This window comes from Panthera onca, chromosome B2 (assembly GCF_046562875.1).
Source record: "Panthera onca isolate mPanOnc1 chromosome B2, mPanOnc1 haplotype 2, whole genome shotgun sequence".
NCBI lineage: Eukaryota > Metazoa > Chordata > Mammalia > Carnivora > Felidae > Panthera > Panthera onca.
This window is the reverse complement of record NC_138343.1, coordinates 136,347,348-136,362,694: the sequence shown is the minus strand read 5'-3', so window position 1 is coordinate 136,362,694 and position 15,347 is coordinate 136,347,348. Positions and strand designations below refer to the sequence as shown.

The following is a 15,347-nucleotide window of genomic DNA, read 5'->3' as shown; positions in this document are numbered from 1 at the left end:
AGGCTAAAAAATAGTGTATGAGTTTCTAAATAGCCCTTTACAAATCTCATTTTTCACCAAAGACATATTATTATTAGCTAATGATGTAAAGTTTCTGAGAAAAATCTCTCCAACAGCAACTTGCCTAATATTTATAGATGTGAAAGTGATTCATCTTGCCTTTGATAGAATTATTGCTGAATAGTAAGGGAGATGTATATAGTGGGCTTTCTGTGAGGAAATGACTTGGTTTGTGTATCAATTCTGGGATGTAAACATTGAAATATGCTTTCTCTTTTATCAACCCTAGACTCTTGCCAAAGATATTAAGGAAATGTCTGAAGAAATGGATAAGAACAAGAACTTGTTTTCCCAAGCATTTCCAGAGAATGGTGATAACCGAGATGTTATTGAGGACACTTTGGGTTGTCTTTTGGGCCGGTTATCCTTGTTAGACTCAGTAGTGAATCAGCGATGTCATCAGATGAAGGAAAGACTTCAGCAAATACTAAATTTCCAGGTAAGACATTATCAAGAGACACTTGACCATTCTCCAGCTATATTTGATAATAAGCAGGATGTCTTAATGAGGTATGGTATAAACCTTTTTTTTCCCCCGCAAATGTACCCTGAAGAGCAGGAACATTACAGAAAAACAAGGGAATAGAACCCTAAGATTAGAACACTAAGAGTTTTATGTTCCTAGAAATGGAGGGTTGAGAAGACCAGCCAACCAAACTAAGGGCTGAAAGGGACTTTATATTCAACCAATAAGTCATACGACTATAGTTATAACTTCCAAATGATAATAGTGAAGTGTAAAAACATATGACCAAAGAAACATCAGGAAGTGCCACAGTACAGAACCCCAGACTCCAGTGCGTAGGAGCCATTGAAAGTGACCATGGCCTAGTTACTTCTACCTGTGTTAAAAATGTACAGTGACTTCCCAATCCTAACTCTGGAGACTTCGTGCCTTTCAGCCCTAGACTAGAGTTCTGATGCCAGCTGAGTAATTGTCTGCTTATGAAACTTTTCCTTTGACTGTAAACTTCAGCAAATGCAAAAAGCCACTGATAAACTTTGAGTTGATTTTAATGCCTAATAAAAAGCATTCTTCAGGAATACTTAAGTTTTAATTGAGTTTTATTTTCAACAAACATACAAGATTTATAAAATAGATGCATGTAATTAGGGCCAAGTGTTTGGTACAAATTTTGATTTGTAAAAAATTACTGTTAAAATGTCCAGAGTAGCATCAGACAAGAAACAGGGAGTTTTCTAGACATTCATCTAGAGGGACAAATTATCATTGCTTTCCAGCAGTTTGTATTCTTAAAAACTACAAAGTAAAATTATCAGAAAAAATTGTGTACCGTTTTGTTATTCACACAAAAAATTCACACATATTATTGTCTTCAATCTTTACAACATACCTATTAGCTAAGCATTGTTCTAATATTCATTTGCAAAGTTAGAAGAGAAAAATTAAGGGTAGTCTCTAAAACCAACCATCTTGGGTTCAGATTCTGGCTTTGTTACCTACCGCTCTACATACCCTTAGCTGCCTTAGTGTCCTCAGCTATTAAGTCACACCCATAGTAATTGTCTCTTGGGATTTTGTGAGTATAAAGTTAGTTAAAATGTGTAAAATACTTTGAACAGTGTCTGAAACATAGTAAGCACTCAGTAGGTTTTATTATTGTTGTTAATAGTAGTATTCATTATAACACATGTAGAATCTGAAACCAATATAAAGGTTCACTTACTTCTCCAAGACTATTCAACCACCAAAGGAGCACCTGGGTGGCTCAGTCGGTTAAGCATCCGACTTTGGCTCTTTCCATGATCTCATGGTTTGTGAGTTCGAGCGCCGCGTCAGGCTCTGTGCTGACAGCTCTGAGCCTAGAGCCTGCTTCAGATTCTGCATCTCCTTCTCTCTCTGCCCTTCCCCAACTCTCTCTCTCTCTCTCTCTCTTTGTGTTTCTCTCAGAAGTAAATAAACATTAAAAAAATTTAAAAAAAATAAAAACTAGAGCCAAGAGTTGACTCAAAGAATATTTTTATGTTTTATATTGTTAGGGTGCCAACAGGGGATATGGAGAATAGTATTCCTATTCAAGATCTATTTTGAAGGCAGAATCAGTAAGGGTGCATTTGTGTGTGGTTTAGATATGGAGCATGTGAAAAAAGGGCACTGAGAGGCTCAGGTTGGCAGGTCTGGTGGATAGCAGTGCCATAGACCAATGGGCAAGGCTGCGTCACTGGCTGGACATAGATGGGCTATAGAATTAAGATACTCAGGTGAAGAATCACAGTACACATTTGGCTACCAAGTCTGTGGCTTAGAGGAATGGCCTGGACTAGATATGTGTGTAGGTTATGTTGGGTAGTACGTAGAGAGGAAAGCATATTCCACTTGGAATCAGAAAAGTTGGGGTTGATTATTTGGGTATTTTGTTTTGGATGTGAGATCTGATTGCATCTTCAGGTATACTCCATCTGTCTAAAATCAGCAAAATTGTTGGGCAGCTTATGGAATCTTGTTTCATTACTCTAAAATTCACCTTGCCCAAAATAATACACTGAGTTTCAACAGCATTCTGGTCTATCAGCCATGAGCGAGGGGGTTTGAAAGTACAAATGTGTGTATCACTCGGAAGCATATTTCCCTTTTCAAATTACATTTGCTATGATAGCGTGTTTAGTACTTTAAAATTTTTATTGGTAATTATAGCCAGTCAGAGTAAAATATGAACTAAGCATGAACACTCTGGAACTGATTTTCCGTAGAGAACCAAGAGGAGAACATGTAATCATAAAATTCTCTTTAAATCATGTTCTCTATTTTTCTCCTGCCAACAAGTTTCTACTTGTTGGTGGCCAGCTCATGAACAACAACTGACATTTCAAAATGTTTGTGTTCCAATTTAATGGAAAGAAATAGTTCCAGGGCTAGTGTAATTAAAGGTCAAGTCACAAACCATTGTGTTTTACTTTGCACCAAGCACCTGGTATATTGTCAGTGCTCAGAAGTTAATGGAATGATATGCCTTTGTTTTCCATTTAACTTTTGAGTATTAGCTTTTGCCAGAATGTGAACATTATCCTATACTCACGGACAGTCTGGAAGTACGTGTCGATGTAATGCAAATGTATCTTATCTCCATGGAATCACAACAAGTCAGTTACCGACTGGTCTGTTAAAAAAAGTTTTTGCCTATAGACTTAACCCCAAATAAATTTAGTGGACATTTTTATAATTGAGTATTTTAAGTTATTTAAAAACTGAAAAAATGAAAGAATTCTTTATAAATGGGTGAGGCAGCACATAAAACTCAAAACCTTCTGTATACCTGTTTGTCAAAAAGCAAGAGTCCTGCCTCTTTATGTCCTATAAGCAATGCCAATGACTGTATAATAAAGCTTGTGATGTCTGATATGTGTGCAATGTAGACCTACCTTAACTGTCCTGCTGTGTTCCACATGTAGTAACAAAAAATGGTTACAGTCTTTGGATTTTCATTTTTAAGAAAATGTCAGCATTCATATGGTTATTAATACCTCCTAAAGTCTTTTATTTAGTAATTTTTAAATCAGTCATATTATCTGCCTTACTGTCTTCTTGACTGGCTCCTGCCAGTAATTAGTGAGGCCTCCAGAAATGTGAACTCAGTTTTCCATTACCTTGAGTAGAATAAAATTAAGGCAGAAAATATGCTATTAAATGTGTAAACATGATGTACAGGAAATATATCCACAATCTTCGTTTCTTTCTTTTTTTTAAGTATTTATTTGGGTACTCTCCATACCCAATGTGGGATTCAAACTCACGATTCTGAGATCAAGTCGCATGGTCTTCCAACTGAACCAGCAGGTGCCCCCACAATCTTCGTTTCTAACTCATGATATATTATTTACACTTATCTACTCATTTAGAAGAACTGCGTTAATGTTCTAAATATATGTAGCTAGTAAAGACTTTTTCTTTTGAATCTGTTCAAATGAATGGAAAACATCTTTTCCTAGGCATACAAACAGATAAATATGTCATCGTTCTAATGGCCCACATGGCCTCCCCCTGAGCACAGTTAAATAATACAAACAATGCTATAATTCATAAGCAGAAACCTTGTTTCTGGCATCATTTTTTCGGGGCTGTTATAACAGTCTCCTAGTGAATCCACAACTAGGTTTGCAGACTGGTTTGGGTTTTGGTGAGTGACAATTATTCCCTCTTAGGATCTAATGCTTTTCTCCAATGTTCGTGTTCAGTGTAATTTTTTTTTCTTTTTTCTTTTTTAAAATTTTACTGCATAATTCACTCACTGTTTTGTTTTCTAGCCTTGAATTTTGTGTTACAAGGCTGGCACACATCCTGAAAGATGTTTTTTCTTTCTTGGTGTGATTATCCTTCTTGTAGATGGTCAGATTTTTGCATCTTGGTGATGCGTCCTCGTATATGTATCGTCAGCTCCCGGTGAAGGGGACGTGATGAGTCTAACCTCATCCTCTGCCAAACAGCCAGCCCATCATATATGTTTGCTGACCAATAAGAAACAGAAGCTTATTTGCTGACATTTCAGGGAGAAAAACTAGAAATTGTATCATTCCAAGTTTGTTCCAATTCATTATTCCCTGTAGAACTGAGCACCAAAATTGTGATCGTTATCTTTCTTTTCGTATAACTATAACGCAACATAAATATATTTGGACTTTCAAGTGAGTAATCTTTATGAACAAAAGCCTTTGCTAAGGTCTTTTTGTGTTGTCTTTTCATATGTCTTTGGTCATCGTGGATAAGATTTATTTTCTACATTTCTGGGTGGCTTTTTATAAGCTTGTGCAAATTCTCTGAAAATAGGAGAAAAAAGGAAGTGAGAGAGTGAATGAGGGGATAGGGGGAAAAAGGAATTATAGTATTCTTAAGAATCACATTTTTTCCCAAATAAGGGTAACACCTATAGGCAGTTTTAGTAAATAGAAGTCTTTAGTGTGATATTTCCACTACAGTGTTTAAATGTGCACCTTTATTTCAAACATGTCAAGAAGATTAGGGTGACTAGTATTGCCTTTTATTTGCATTCCCAATTTCCATTTGTGTTGTGTTGGAAACGGTAAATTCTTTAAAAGCCCATTTAACACTTTAAGATAAATTGTCACCAGTTCTTTTTCCTTCCCACAGGACAGTATTGTTTCTTTTGGGCATTAAATTCCTACACCTGTATGTTATTTCTAAGAATGCGTGTAATATTTACAACCGTTTCGGATTCCCTGTTAGACATGTTAATTCTCCCTATTTACTTTCCTCTTTAGAATGATCTGAAGGTGCTGTGTACATCACTGGCCGACAGCAAATACATCATTCTGCAGAAACTGGCAAATGTGTTTGAACAGCCCGTGGCAGAGCAAATTGAGGTACTTACACAGAAGAGTGAATGCAGAGAGGAAATCTGATTTACTAAGACATTTCAAATATTGTATGAAAGATTAATGGCTCATGACAGCATTTTTGTTGGTCATACATTTTGTCTTTAAGTGCTGGGTTTGAGTGACTGGCCAGGTTCCGTGGAATCTGTCCCTCGCTTCTGTATGGAACTAGGGAATAGGAGATGGCTAGAGGTGTCAGTGACAGATGCTGACCCGAAGAAGTTTGCCACCTAACACTGAGATTAGACATGAGCCTCAAAGACCTAGGACAGAAAGTCAAACTGTCCTGGGGCGATTCCAATGAAGCACTAATGGACATTCAGAAGAAGGGCAGATTGCCTCCAGCAGGGTAGGATCGGGGGAATTTTGTAAAGGAAAATTTGAACCAGACTGAGAAGTTTGGGCACACAGAGACTGGGAAGAAAGATGTCCAAGTAAAGACGACAGCAAGAACAAAGGCATAAATGTTAGACAATTCAGAGCGCTTCTGGAGAAAAGCAAGGAATCCTATTTAGCTGACTTTATGATGAATGAAAACAACGGAGGGGAAATAAGTTTGGATGAGTACATTTGTGGCAGCTTGTAGATTCTTTAGCATGTCAGAATATTTGGACTTTCTTCACTTTTCTCTGAACTTTATTGATTGCATATCTCATTAGTTAAAAAGATCAGCACACACCACAAGTATTTGTGTGTTTACTTATTTATGAGTTATAAGCAGGTACTGTGTTAGAAAGCACACACAAAAATGAAAATTCGAGAGAATACGGTTGAATATAAATGAAAGACCTAGCGTTTCACCCTCACAAATCATCTCATACACTTTTTTGGGTACTTGCACTCACCTTGGAGACCACTGGCAGTGGAGAGTCACTGGGGATGTTTGAAGGTGAAAGTGAATATCAAGGCCAGATCCTGCTCCTGGATGGTGGACAGGACATTGCCAGGTCAGGAAGCAAGATGCACCTCAAGAGGCTTCACTGAGCTGCACTGATGAGAAGGAAGGAGAATTCTAACTAGTGTGATGTCACTGAAAACAAGGAGGAGAAAAGAAATGGAAAGGATGTTTTGTATAGTATCTCCCATTTCATAAGCTAAATAATTTGAAAAGTGTGTGTTTTAATGGAATTTCTTAACCTAACTTCAGTAGACCTCTAAGGGTTCTATGAGTAGACTACAGAGAATTATTTGTGATACAGATGCCCTGAAATATTTCTCTAGATAGAAAGCTAGATCTATCTGTCCATCCATGGGAGACTTCACCTAAAATAATTTGCAAAACTATATGTGAATGTCCATTTTTCTCGATCATAATTTCATCTGTTTTTTAAATCCCTCATTTTCCCCAAATTAAAAAGCATTCTTCTGTGTCCTATCTTCTACCTAAAAGGAACTTTTTAAAATTTATACTTTTTTAAAATTTTTTGGCTTTTAATATACCTGATTCCAAAAAAAAAAAAAAAAAAGATTTCAGCAACTATAGTGATGGTTTTCCTTGAATTTCTTTTTTTTTTTAATGTTTATTTTATTTTTGAGAAAAAGAGAGACAGAGCGCAAGCAGGGGAGGAGCAGAGAGAGAGGGAGACACAGAATCTGAAGCAGGTTCCAAGTTCTGAGCAGTCAGCACAGACCCCAACGTGGGGTTCAAACTCACAAACTGTGAGATCATGACCTGAGGCGAAGTCGGTCGCTCAACTGACTGAGCCACCCAGGCGCCCCAATTTTCCTTGAATTTCTAATGTGAAATATAGGATATGTATGATCACAAGTAACATTTTTTACTAATTATTGACCAATATCACTAAAGTGAATTCCACAGATAAAAATAAATAACTGTACCATTTTTTTGAATAAGGGGAAAGCTGAATAAGGGGGAAAATGTGCTAATTCCATCCTACCCTCGGTTAAAAAGGTAATAATAGCAGGAGGCATGAGAGTGACACCTCTCGGTATATTTATCTTTTGAGCCATGTCATTCTGATCTTGAACAGACATGTCCCCATAAGCCTGACTTCCAGGGACCTCCCTTTACCATTATTCTGAGAATTTCCGTCACTTCTCCCTCTGTTGGATCTTTTCTTTTCTGAGTCTCAAGTCTGTCTTTATTGTATGGCTTCCTTGTTTTGTTAGTACATATCCTTACTAAGAAAGGATGCATACTGGATACATTTTTTGATAGTTTGCATATCTGAAAATATTATTATACTATGTTCACACTTTACTGATAGCTTGGCTCACTATAAAATTCTTGCTTGGAAATCACTTTTCTATAGAGTTTTGAGGCTTTTGCCTCATTGTTTTCTAGCTTCTGGTGTTGGCTTGAGGAACTTAAAATTGTTCTGATTCCCAAAGATGTCACAGTGGCGCTCCTGGGAAAGGGTCTGTTTTATCCACTGGGCTGGGCATTCCGTAGGCTGTTTTGATTTAACAGCTTTCCTCTTTCCGTCTGGAAAGTTGTCTAATGATTGATTTAATATTTTTTATTTCTCCATTTGATCTGTCTCCCTTTCTGAAACTCTTTTTATGCAGATGTTGGATATTCTGGTCCAGTCTTTTAATTTTTTTGTTGTTGTTGTTGTTAAGAGATATTTTGCTCTATATTTTGGAAGACTTCCTAGATTTCAACTCTATACTTTTCTATGGGAGTTTTGTATTTCTGCTCTCATGTGTTTAATTTTCCCTGAGCTCATTTTGGTCTCTGAACAATCCTTTATTCTGTTCTTTTTCTAATAGATGCATTATCTTTTGTAGCCTCTCTGGATAGATTATGATTTTTTGGCTCAAGTTTTATTTTTCCTGTATGGTCTGTCTCCCTCCAGCCTGCTTTTATTTGTTTGTTTACTTTAGTCTCCATATTTTGTGTTAGAGGCTTCTGAGATTATGGAAATCTTTGTTGTCTCTTCACATTTAGGATGGAGAACTAAACAGCTGACAGAGAACTTTGTGTATGGATGTGGCTTGACAGTTTTGAGAGTTACTGAATTGTGTGGGCTATTTATTGGAAAATCCAGGCTGCAGTACTCTAGAAGATGCCAGGGCTCCCCATGTAGCTTTCTGTGGGCATTCAGTCATGTATCTCTCTGTTTTCCATCAAGCACTCAAATCTGCAACTGGTTCCCCCTCATTCCAGAGACTATCTGTTCCACCTTCTCTAGAAAATGAACTCCCTATCTTTCTCTGGGAAGGAAAGGGGCAGTGTGGATTGAGAAAGGGGCTCTGGGAACATAATTGCTCTTTAAGCAGCTTTTTTTTACCCGCCCTCTTTGTTTGGCTCCCCATCCTACCCACCCGGAGTTCTGGAGACTCCTGTTGCTGTAAGCCTGGTGATGTAGATCTCCTGTGAGTTTAGGATTCGTCTTTCTCAGATTTCTTGCTTTAAAAAAAAAAAAATTAATGTTTATTTCCTTTTGAGAGAGAGAGATACAGAGTGTGAGCAGAGGGAGGGGCAGAGAGAGATAGATGAGAGGGAGGCACAGAATCAGAAGCAGGCTTCAGGCTCCAAGCTGTCAGCACAGAGCCCGACGCGGGGCTCGAACCCACGAGTCATGAGGTCATGACCTGAGCCAAAGTCCAACACTTAACCAACTGAGCCACCCAGGCGCCCCACACTTTCTCAGATTTCTTAAGTCAGTTATCATGTATCCTGAATTCCAGCTTTCAAAATTTTGCTGGTACTGTCTTCTTTCCTGTTTCTTTATCCTTGTAGATTTGGGTGGGTGGGGGGAGGTGGGTAAACAAAATATTTGCTGTTTGTAGAGGGGATTCAGGAAAGAGAAAGCAAGATGCATATGTTTCATCTGCCATCTGGAGTCCATGTTCTTTTCATCCTTCAGGGCAACTGACGTTGTGTTTCTTGCAAAGGTCTACTTAGCCTGCTCCAGGATCCAGTGCTGTCCCCCTTCTCCAAACTCCTCTAACGGGGATGAGTTACCGCGAGTTGAGTACCTGATTGGATTCACCCTTGTTTTGTTTTGCTCTGTTTACTCTGGCTTCCTAACCAGACTGTAAGCTCCTTGAAGGCCTGGGTGAGAGCGTGTTCCACTTCTACAGACCTCACACTGGGAAAAGAAGGCTTAGCACCAGGGGCCACTGTAATAGCTGTTGATTGCTTGCTTTTCCACTAAGCAGAGACCACGCTGACATATTGTCCTTTTGCCTTGCTGAATCTCTCTCCAAGGATGCTTAAACTGCATTTCAGGAGATCAGAACCTGTTCCCCTAGAAGATCTCAGGCAAACACCTTTGCTAACCATGTCCTAAGGCAGGCTTCTCTTTTAGGTGTTGCTGTTCACAAATTCCCTTATTTGTTTAAGCAAGCCATTGTTCTCCCAACCCTTCACATGAAGTCCCTCCTGCCTCCTTACCTGTAAGTCAGCTGACTGTGGTGTAACAAAGGGCCTCCTTCTGTTTTCTGCATACTAGATGGCCATGGTTTTATGCTGTATTGAAAGGAGTCTTTTTGTAGGCATTGAAAAAGTTTGATGTGAAGGCAAGAACAAATAGATACAATAATCACATTGTGCGTGGGGAGTTGTGGGAGTTCTAATGAAATTTCTTAAATCTTGCATAGGCAATACAACAGGCTGAAGATGGGCTAAAGGAATTGGATGCAGAAATCATTGAATTAAAAAAGCGTGGTGACAAGTTGCAGATTGAGCAGCCTTCCATGCAGGAACTGTCCAACCTTCAGGTATGGTTTTCTACTAATAGCATTCAGCTTCGATGATACATCCTAACTGGACATCAAGAAAAAAATTATTTTGTTTATTTTCTTGGTTTCTCTCCATAAAATTCATGTCATTTCATTCCTAATCTTTGTCCTAAATATGGTGAAAGTTTCAGAAAATAGGAAATTTTCTGAAACTTTCACCGTATTTAATGCAATGAAATAAATTGTATTCTCATACTTCCAAGATTCTTTTTCTGATATTTGCTTTATTATTATTCCAATGGCTAAGCATTGTGGTATAGGGTAGTTGTGGCATATTATTTTCTACTCTAGAAAATATAAGAATTATAAATCCTACCTAGAAAAGTTAAAAGAGGGATATTTACCCTGTATTATAGTCTACCTGAGAAAACTGTTTTAAAAGCAAAAAATGCTCAAACTAAGACTTTTTAGAAAGTAATTCTTCTCAGGTGTTCAAAACTATAGTTAATCTTTCATACATGTTTGAATGGGAGAAAGACAGCGTTTCAATTCCAGAACAACAAAAAAAATTAAACTAGAATGTAGTTGAGATCTCAGCAGAGTTCCCAGCTTCCTCCTGGAATAGGAAATGATTTGGGCTTAATTGGCTTTCTTAGATTAGGCAAAAATCCGACCCCCGGGGGTGGTCGGGAGAACCTGGGATATTAGACCGGCAAACTTGAGCATTTGATGGGCAACGGAGTTAAATTACATTAAGAAAAAGTGATACACACATGTTAACTTTTCTCCGCATGCTTGTTACAGAGCTGTTGGGGATTAATAGCATTAACTCCAGCACAGGGTCACAAGTTCTTCCTTTTTTGAAAATAAAATAGCTCTTATTTTAAAAAGAACATTTTTATTTTAACTGTCTCATCCCATTATCTCACTTTTCATAATGTCACTAGCCCACAGCCCCCACTTTGCACTCAGACGGTTTTCCAACAGTGCTTAAATGTCAGGTGTAAGAGTCAAACGTCATAGTTGTAAATAGGCATTAAAGTTGAACTTTTCCAGATTGAACCGTTTTGGCCCGCGAAACCTTAATATGATACGTTAATCGGGTCCATATGGTTCAAATAAATTTTGTGTTTGGTGTATCATCATCTCCTAAAATGTCTTTCCAGTTTAAATAGTTATTTACTCCACCACATTTGGCAAAAACATTGCCTTTTTAAGTCCTAAAGTCCTTTTGCTCACATTAACCTCCTCTGTTTCCCTAGCTCTTTATTTAGGGAATAGTCCAAAATCTGATTATTCTGTAGCAGACAAAATATGAAAGACGCTACAGTCAATGACTCTAACACTATGTAAATGTTAAGAACATTATAAAAAATTAGAATTACGTTTACATGTCCCTCAGCCACACAAACAACTTTTCAACATTTCAACCCCACGTCGCACCATAAACTCCTGACATCCTGAGAAGAGAGCTGTCGAATCTGCCTCCTTTTGAAGGAAGTTTTCAAAGAGGCTCATGAGAAAGGCAGGCAGAGCCTTTCATACAGGGCATCACCATCAATCAGATACCTGAAGGAGTATTTTTGGTTGGGTTGTGGTCTTGGGAGGGAGTATGCTTTTCAGAGAAGGGCCAGCACATGACCTGAGAGTGAGTATCACGGTCTCTGTTTCATAGGACATGTATGATGAACTAATGATGACCATTGGCTCCTGGCGGAGTAGTCTGAACCAGAATCTCGCCCTCAAGAGTCAGTACGAAAGGGCCCTGCAAGATCTGGCTGACCTGCTGGAGACTGGACAGGAGAAGATGGCGGGTGACCAGAAAATCATTGTGTCTTCCAAGGAGGAAATTCAACAACTGCTTGACAAACATAAGGTAAAAAGGGACAGAGAGAGAGAGAGAGAGAGAGAGAGCGGGGGTGGGGGGGGTGGGGGGGGTGGGGAGTGAGGTAGGGGGTATATAGTTGCAAAAGCATGTTCTCAATCACTGTTATATATATATATATATATATATATATATATATATATATATATATATAGTAAAGTAGTAAAACCTATTATTGTCAATCTTTTATGAGTTCTTCCTTGCATAAATTACTCTTTAAAATTAAGCAACAAATGTATGTTCAAACCCATGGGCATTCAGTAGCCCAGGAAAATTATAGAGGATAGGTTTCTATAATTTTGTGAGTTAAAAAGAATACCAACGTTCCTAGTAATTTTAATTATCACTTCCTCACTAGTATTAGCCAGGCTTTCTCCTATCATAAATTACAACCAGTGGGAAACTTGGGGACTTTCTTCGAAGTGCCCAGCTTCCTTCTTAATTCTGCTTTTGTCCTCTGTGTCTTTTATGCCCATTTATTCCTCTAGTGCTAGGTGTTTCCTCTGCCTTCTGTTGCCCTGGACAAAGGCTCCTTCTCTGTGCCCTGGGAATGCAGAGCTGCCCACTCGGCTGTGGGATGGGGTTTCTGTCTCTTATGTGTATCACTCAGTTCCTCTGGCCCTTAAGCACATGCTCCTCTGGTTGCTGTAGGCCTCCAGAGTTTATTCTTGGGGACATGAGTCCTCTTACTACATGATCAAACCTGGGGGGCCTGAGATTGCCATGTTCCATGGCCAAGCTCAGGTTAGACACTATTCCTTAATAAAGGAATGCCTGTTTAATGTGCACACAACAAATAACTCTTGCATTATTAAAATGATTACAGAAAGAAGAGTTTGCCAGGCCAGAAGCCCAAACTCTCAGACTGTAGGAATGTCATATGCATGGAAACTTTGAAAATCCCGTTGGATTAGAGATAGTTAACATTATGCTAGTTAACATGTAGCTCTTAACATGTGGTGTCTTATAAAGGTAAATTTTGGGGGGGAGGGGGAATTGCACTTCTTGCTATTTTTCCCAGGGAGTTTTGTCCAAAACTTTGTGATTTATTAAAGCCTTATCATTTGGCTTTGAAAACATCGCTTTAAAGTTCACAGCTGGTTTTCCTCAAATCTTTGACAACAGCAATAAAGTATCATGCTGAGTTATTCCAGAGAGGAAGCTAGGATCAATGAGCATAAATAACAGAGACGTAGGCTCAATAGGTAAAGAACTCTAGAAGGATTTGGTCGCATGGAACAGATAACTCTCCTGGCCATGGGAAGACCATCCAAGGCCATTAGCAGGAGATTGGGTTGTAAAAGGAATATCAGTTTTTGGTGCATGTTGGGCTAAATGACCTCCAAGTTCTCTTCCCACTTGAAGAGTCTATGATTTAATAGTTGTCAGTGAAAAATGAAGATACTGGCTTCTGTTGACCAGACATTTTCTGAGGGAGAGCTCTATAGTGAACATGTTCTACATAGACTGGGTGGTTCAGGGTCCTCACGCACAAAATGGGAACTAAAACTACCTACCTCATAGAATTGTTACAAGGTTAACTGAGTTGGTCAGTAAAGCGTTGGTAGAGTTTTAGCATATAGTACACACTAAATATTGTTATCAACTCCCAGCCCTTCAGCCCTAACCACAGTGGAGGGAACAGGAAATGGGATGAGCTCTGTCTCCCTCCTCTGGGGCCTGTTACACATAAAAAATTAACATTTAAAAATACATTTGTAGGACTGTGCAGGGCCTACCATTCTGTCGTGTGTAAGTATAATAAAAGGGAAATTTAAAACCGTGTAACAGCAATCCGTACATGTCAGGCTGTGCTTGGCAGCGAGTATTGGAGCACAACAAATGCTCTGGGAATTCGGAAGAGTAGAGTTCAAGCCCAACCGTAAAGGAAGGAAAGTCATGAATGTGTCAAGTGAGGACATCTTGGGAAGTATGGCATATACACAGAGGCCAAAGAGGGGAGACTGGTTGCCAATGTGTCTGAGGGACAAGGGAGGCCAATTTGTGTGGTGGAGTTAATGAGAGTCTTCCAGATCGTATACAGGGATGAGGCATTTGGAGAGCAGAGGAGTTTTATCAACAGCTGGTCACATCTGAAGGGCTCTGTTTGCGGGGACAGAGTATCTACAGCACATCACATGTCAGTGCACTTGAGGGGAGGGATGAGAGGCCAATTAAGAGACTGGAGTTCCCGTCTCTGCGGGAAGCCGTGAGTGCCTACGTGAGGCAGGGGCTTGCAGAGGTGGGAAGGTAATGCTCACATATTGCCTGAGTTCCGTCAGCTTTTACATGTAAAGCAGCTTTTATTGTAAGGTGGTATATGAATGAGTCACTGACCTCTTTCTACCTGACAAATTGCAGGAATACTTTCAAGGCCTGGAATCTCATATGATCCTGACGGAGACACTCTTCAGAAAGATAATCAACTTTGCGGTCCTACAAGAAACGCAGTTCCACACAGAACTGATGACACAGGCTTCAGCTGTACTGAAACGGGCTCACAAGAGGGGTGTGGAGTTGGAGTACATTCTAGAGGTGAGACTCCTGATGTAACACCTTTCCTACAGCAGACCCAACTGCAAAGCACACCCTTAATGGAAGATGTATTTATTCGTGCAATTCACCTCAGAATTGGAACTCCCAATTCTCGGAGTCCCTCCGACTCAGTCTCGTGTTCTGTCTTGTTTCCCTTGTATTTCCTATTTATGTTTGGAAAAGGCTGTGCCATGCCGTGAGTCAGCTAGATTCATCGAATACTGACTTTGGACAGGGCGTGACGGTATTTGGGGTTTTGACAGTGAGACTAAAGAGTGGCCGATCTTTGCTATCCATTATTGAAAAAGACTTCGCATGATTTTTAAGAAGACTTCCCAGTTTCAAATAAAATAAAAATGAGAATTTAGGAGCGAGTGGTTTGGGATTTCTCCTTAGTAGAATGTCTATGCTATATATTTATATTTATTAAATGTTTGTGGTAGCTTTTTTTGTTTGTTTGTGAATGTAACATATTTACTTTGCTTTACTACGTGAAGTAAACACACCCTGCCCTTTTGCTGAAATCATGCCCTCATCATTACTGTGGTAAAGAATGAAACCACGCATATCAGATACCTGATATGTTCCAGATGCACTATGTACATTATCATTTCATCCTCACGATGGACAAGATAGTTGTTATTATCCCCATTTTTTTAATGTTATAAATTAAACATTTTTAATGTTATACATGTTATAAATTAAACTTCTCTGAGGGTCAGAGAAGTTTAGTAACTTGCCCACGCTCATACTGCTGGTTGGTTATAGACACCCAAGCGTGTTTGCAATGCTTTTCAGGGTCGCCATCTGATTACTTGCTTCAAAGCCATCTTTTGCTTCCCAAAGCAAACCAAACACAAACATCTCC

General features: G+C 39.0%; 1 protein-coding gene across 18 annotated transcripts in view; it reads left to right on the top strand.

The window, feature by feature from the left end:
- Window positions 1–15,347, top strand: part of SYNE1 (spectrin repeat containing nuclear envelope protein 1) — a 470,951-nt gene that overhangs the window by 348,721 nt on the left and 106,883 nt on the right. For all 18 annotated transcript variants that reach the window (XM_078447468.2, XM_078447476.2, XM_078447472.2 and 15 more), the window contains 5 exons: window positions 290–499; window positions 5,296–5,397; window positions 9,979–10,098; window positions 11,735–11,935; window positions 14,306–14,479. In XM_078447468.2, the coding sequence (XP_078303594.2) occupies window positions 290–499; window positions 5,296–5,397; window positions 9,979–10,098; window positions 11,735–11,935; window positions 14,306–14,479 (807 nt within the window). The remainder of the gene's footprint in view (window positions 1–289; window positions 500–5,295; window positions 5,398–9,978; window positions 10,099–11,734; window positions 11,936–14,305; window positions 14,480–15,347) is intronic.